Source organism: Emiliania huxleyi (genome assembly GCF_000372725.1).
Source record: "Emiliania huxleyi CCMP1516 unplaced genomic scaffold EMIHUscaffold_739, whole genome shotgun sequence".
NCBI lineage: Eukaryota > Haptophyta > Isochrysidales > Noelaerhabdaceae > Emiliania > Emiliania huxleyi.
In genome coordinates, this window is record NW_005196462.1 from 1 (window position 1) to 5,488 (window position 5,488).

The 5,488-nt window shown below is 65.2% G+C and overlaps 1 protein-coding gene across 1 annotated transcript in view; it reads left to right on the forward strand.

Annotated features, from left to right (window-relative positions):
- Positions 1-4,313: 4,313 nt before the first annotated feature.
- The window catches only part of EMIHUDRAFT_120908 (hypothetical protein), a gene marked incomplete at both ends in the record, with an annotated part of 2,086 nt that continues 911 nt past the window's right edge, over positions 4,314-5,488 (forward strand). Inside the window, 3 exons of the mRNA XM_005760816.1 lie at positions 4,314-4,868; positions 5,130-5,189; positions 5,280-5,437. Coding sequence (XP_005760873.1) covers positions 4,314-4,868; positions 5,130-5,189; positions 5,280-5,437 — 773 coding nt within the window. The remainder of the gene's footprint in view (positions 4,869-5,129; positions 5,190-5,279; positions 5,438-5,488) is intronic.

A 5,488-nucleotide genomic window follows, 5' to 3' on the forward strand; every position in this document is an offset into this window, starting at 1 on the left:
CACGCCTTTGGCTCGCGGATGTACTCGAGGCCGTGGAAGAGCGCCGGCGCCGGCGATCGAGGGGGCGCCTGCACCGCGCGTCGCATCGAGCCTCGTCGGCCGCGCACGTCCGTTTGTGCGCACGACCGGTTGTTATGGGAGGAGCCGCTGGGAACTCGACGCGGTCTGATCGCCGCCTCGCCTCTCGACGCGCCGATCCCGCTCCGCTTCTTCTCGGCGGCGGCGCGGCCTATCCCTGTGTGTACAGACCAACCCCCCACCGAGGGAGATTCCTCTGAGACGCCATTCACAAAACGCACAACCCCGGGCCCGAAATCGCACAGAGACAGTCACGCTATTCACAGTAACAACGGCTGTCCCAGGAAGCATGGCTCACAGTGTAGTGGTGTGAGCACACAAGTACTAGCAGAGTGCACACCTGCCTTATTGGCGGGTGTGAGTGACGTACCGGTAAGTAAGAACTAAGGCCTTTAGATCTAGTTAACAGCTCACAGCTGTATATACGTTCACGCAAAAACACAACCCAGGACCAAGACGTTCACACACGTGTTCGAGAGAATCAGAAATCGCGGGTGGGTGATAGACAGACGAGTTTCATCGCTCGCCGCGCGCCCGCGATGAGAGAGACTCATCTCTCTCTGGAAGAAAGAGAGTCTCTCAGCAGAGAGAGCTCTCGAGCAGATACACGAGAGCTCGAGGAGAGATTGTTGATCGAGAAGTGCCAGCAGAATAACACATCAGATTCGCGTCTACTTTTTACGACGTCATGCTTGGAGACGGACTCAATCACAACGTCGATACTCGTCGCCGCCTAGGTCGCCGCGAATGGTTGGGCAGGTTAGTCACATCACGATCCCGGCGTGAACACGACTAACTGACGGATCCGCTCCTGACAGTGGCAAGCAGCGCGCTGCGGCGCGTGCCACTGTCTTTGTTTGAAGTCAAAAGTCGAATCAGAGCGGTGTCGGCGTTGATCTCTGAGTTTTCCTGCCCCGGACCGCCCGTCCTTCACCGCTCCGGGACGCACGCCGGCGAAGCATCATCAAGCTGCTGTACGGCCCAGGCATCGCTTCCCCTGGCTTAGCTAGACTGAGAGAGATATTGTGCATATGGTCTGTCTCTACAATAACTAATCACCTTCTGGACCTATACTAGGACCTATAAATATGTGCTAAATATGTGCTAAATATGTACTAAATTTGCGCTAAGTCGCGCTATATAACCACCGCTCACTGTCGCAAAAGATCTCGAGGCGCGATCCGGTGGACAGGACAGTGTGGCCGTCGAGCGCCGCCCTGGCATCCTCGCGCTGTCGCTTCCGCCGCTTCGCCTTCGTCTCCTTGCTGCGCAGCAGGGTGTAGTTCGGGCCCACCTCCGCCACGCTGTCCAGCAGCTGGGCGGCGCTCGCCATCTCGACCGCGTCGTCCTCCGGCGGAAGCTCCGCGTCGCCCGCGGCCGCTTCCCGAGCGCGCTCGTCGCGCATCCGCTCGTGGTGGGCCTGCCGACGCGCCACGCCGGCGCCCGTGCGGTGCCTCGCCGCCGCGTCTGGTGGGCCTGCCGACGCGCCACGCCGGCGCCCGTGCGGTGCCTCGCCGCCGCGTCCGGTGACGGCATCGATCGCTGCCACAGGTCGTCCCACAGGTCGTCCCACGAGGTCGTCCCAAAGGACACATCCAAGCCGCCGCATTTCGCCCGCCGAAAAGTCTCCCATCGCGCCCTCCCCAAACCCAAATGCTCTCACTAGTTACATACATATCCTATTCATAATTCAACAGCGCAGTGCTCAAACTTTACCGGTATGAGACTGGTATTTGGCGATATTTTGATTAGTTTTGGAGTGGTATGGTATAGTGGTATGCGAAAGTGGTATGCGGGGTTTTCATTAGTTGTACTAGTAGCGGCTGTCGGTGTGGTCCCGGGGGCGAAACCATGCAAAAGTGCGGGTATTACCCGGGTATACCGCCCGGGTTTTTCCAGGTATACCCGCAAAATGCCCAGTATTTTGCCGATTTTGCCGATTTTGCCACCAAGAAGGCACTCCGACTCGCTTTGATTTCCGTGAGGCAACTGGTATCCCGTACCACTTTTTGATTAGTGCAGGCCTTGGGTTTGATTAGCCAAAAACTCCCATACCGGTAAAGTTTGAGCACAACTGTCAACAGGCGCCTGGGCTGCGCCTGCGGCGCCGTGGTCAGGAGGTGTTGTTCACACACCTGCCCAACCATTCGTGCAGCACAGTATGCATGTAATCGTCAGTGAATTCTCACTGCGGGCATACCTGCAAAACACAAAACAACATCTCCTGCAAACACACACGCGAACACACGCCCAGCAGCTATCCCTGACCCTGTGTTCGTCACGCCGCGCCTGCGGCAGCACCCTCCTTCGTCCTCGGCGCAAAGTCCGCTGCTGCGGCGGCGATCCTCCTCCGCTCCGTGTATTCCGTCCAGAAGGTGCGCGGCTCGTCCGGGCGGCCCGAACAGAGCAGCACCTACGGAGGCCGGCGACTGGGACGTTTGCGCCTCTGTGGAAGAGGGAGAGGGAGAGGGAGGAGAGCACCGCGCCTCCCCCTCCTCGCGCACGCTCGCGCCAATCCAGAGCGGCACCGGCGCGGCGTCGGGCAGCGTGCAGCGAAGGAGCCGCTCATCGCCAAAGCTGCTGCTGGCCGCCTCGTACGCCTCTGCTACCTCGGGCGGCGCGATGGCCTTCTCGAGCTTGTCGAGCGCCTTTTGCAGATGCCGCTTCTCCAGGTTGGCCTGCACTCTCGCGCACACGGCGCAACCCTGCGCGTTGCCGGCAGCAGCGGCCGTGCGGGCAAACAGCGAGTCGGCCGGGACCGCCACCGTCGGGTATCGTTTGCACCAGCGGGCGTAGCGGCGGTACGAGACGATGGCGTCGACCGTCGCGGCTCCCGCTGCGGCGGCGGCGGCGAGCCTCAGAGCGGATCGCCAGCCAGCGGAGCCGGCGGCCGAGGGCATCGCTCGGTGTGGATCGCGCCTCGCGGTGGCGGCGAATATGTCATGCGAGTTTGCCTGGATTGTTTCTTTTTGTCGGTTCTCCTCCATCGCGTTCTGTGGCGCCGGTCGCGCTCCTCTCTCTCTCGGCGCTCGCGCGGCCTCGCTTCCGATGGCGGCCGCGCAGTCGACCATCGACCTCGACGAGAGCATCGCGGCTCTCGCGGCGCGCGCCCACGTCTCTGCGCCAAACAAGGACATGCTGCAGAACAAGCTGCTGCAGCAGGGCGTGGGCAACGTGGCGGAGCTGCTCGTTGCGATCCAAGGCGGCACGAGCGCGACGGCTCTCGGCTTCTCGCCCGCCGCGCTCGCGCTGTGCGAGCGCGTGCTGCCCGACGAGACGCTGCGCAGCGCAGAGGCCGCAGCAGCAGCTCTCGCAGCTGCCTTTGCCTCGCTCTGGAGCTGGGGCTGTGGTTTGGACGGCCGGCTGGGCCACGGCAGCCAGCAGCGCCAGCTGCTGCCCAAGCAGGTCGAGGCCTTGGCTAGGCGGCGCGTAATTTCTGTGCTTGCGGATGGCGATGTCCGATGAGGCCGTCGGACTCCGTCGCCGCCTGGAGCTCGCGCGCCTCCGCCTGCCTGCCCCACTCGGAGGCGTCGAGAGCGACGAAGTGGATGGTGATGTCATCCGGAGCTGGGAGCTGTATGCAGTATGGCGCCACCGCCGGCGTGGTGCTCGAGGAAGGCTCGTGCCTCGCTCTCGCCGTTGAAGGCGACGCAGACGGCCCGCGACGTGCCGATGATGGGCACGCTGATCGCGCTCGTCGGCTGCGCCTCGCAGCCTGGCGTCTTCCTCAGAAGCTGTCGAATCTCGGAGACGAGCGCCGTCGTGTTCTGTATGTCCGGGATGTGCTTGCCGCCGCGCGCCGCGAGCGCGACGTGCAGCAGGCGCTTCGTGCCGCGGTCGGTGCCGGCGGCCGCCGCAGCGGCCATCTGTGCGGCATCCACCATAATGGTGTCGCCTTCTTTGGCGTCGTCGTCGTTGACGCGCGCGCTCGCGAGCTCGCTGTCGAGGCGGCGCTTCACGCCGAGTCTCTGGCCATCACCGGCCTCTTGCGCGCCGTCGTGGCCGCGCCGCGCCCTCGGCAGCGGCAGCGTTGAGCGCCGGCGGCGGCAGGCCCTCAAGTGGTGAAGCGCCCAAAGTGGAGCACTTGGAGCACTTGGAGTGCAGTTGGCAGCCTCACATCCAGTTAGAGGAAATTCTTCATTCTCGAGAGGCCGACTCCAACTCCCGCCTCCAGCGCGCTCGCCGCCGCTGTGCCGGCCACGCGCGAGACTCGCCAGAGCACGGCACACGCCTACATGCGCAGAGGGGGGTCGTCCGACTCCCTCCTCGTCGGCAGCCCGTGGAGCGGCTACACCGCCGTCGTCGAGCGTGAGTCTGCAGGGCGCGGCACGGAGGACTCTCGATGCGGCACGGAGCGGACCATCATACGTGGCATGGTGCTGATCGGCATCTGCATGCTCGTCTTCACGCTCTCCTCCTCGCTGCGCGCCACGCCCGGCAGCCGCGCTGTCATCGCCGGAGGGCTGGGAGTGCGCACGGCGGCGGGGCGGCCGCAGCTCCCTCGCGGCGCTGTCGTCCTCGTCACCGGCGGCGCCGGCTTCGTGGGGCTCCATCTCTGCCTGCGGCTGCAGCGCGAGCACGTGCGGGTCGTCGCGCTCGACTCGCTCACGCCCTACTACTCGCTGGCACTCAAGGCGGCCGCGAAGCGCAGCCCGAGCCGCTTCCTCCCTCGCGCCCTCTCCTCCGCTCGCACCCTGTCCTGCCGCTCCGCCTTGACGCCCGCTTCCTGCCCGCGCTCACAGCGCGCGCGCGTCGAGCAGCTGCGAGAGGCGGGGGTCGAGGTTGTCGAGGTGCGGCCCGCCAAGAGACTCCGACCCGTCTTTGAGATTCGTCCGACACTGTCCGGCACGACACTTGTTCCAGCACGGCCCGAGACTGGTACCCGCACGAGACGGATGCCACAAACACTTTAGACTTGTCCGGTCCAACACGTCACTCGCCCGAGCCGTGCCCGACACGGCGCCAGTGCCTTTGCTGCGCCGGCCGGGCGTTGCGCCCGTCCGCCAGGCGGACATGTGTGACCTAGGCCTAACCCTGACCCTAACCCGCAGGCGGACATGTGTGACGAGGCCGGCCTGCGCGAGCTCATCTCCTCGCGCGGCGTCACGCACGTGGCGTCGATGGCGGCGCAGGCGGGCGGTGCCTCTCGGCCGCCCACCGCCCCTCCCCCTCCTCTTCAGAGCGGGCCCGGCCTGCCGCAGGCGGGCGTGCGCTACTCGCTCTCCAACCCGCAGTCGTACATCCGCTCCAACCTGCAGTGCTTCGTCTCGCTGCTCGAGGCGCCGCCTCCCGCTCCGCCCTCGCCCGCCCCCCCTTTCCCGCCCCTCCCTCCCGCTCCCACCGCCCTCCCCCCGCCCTTGTGCGCCATCTGCGGCAGGCTCTGCGCGCCTCGCCCCGCGTGCCGCTCATC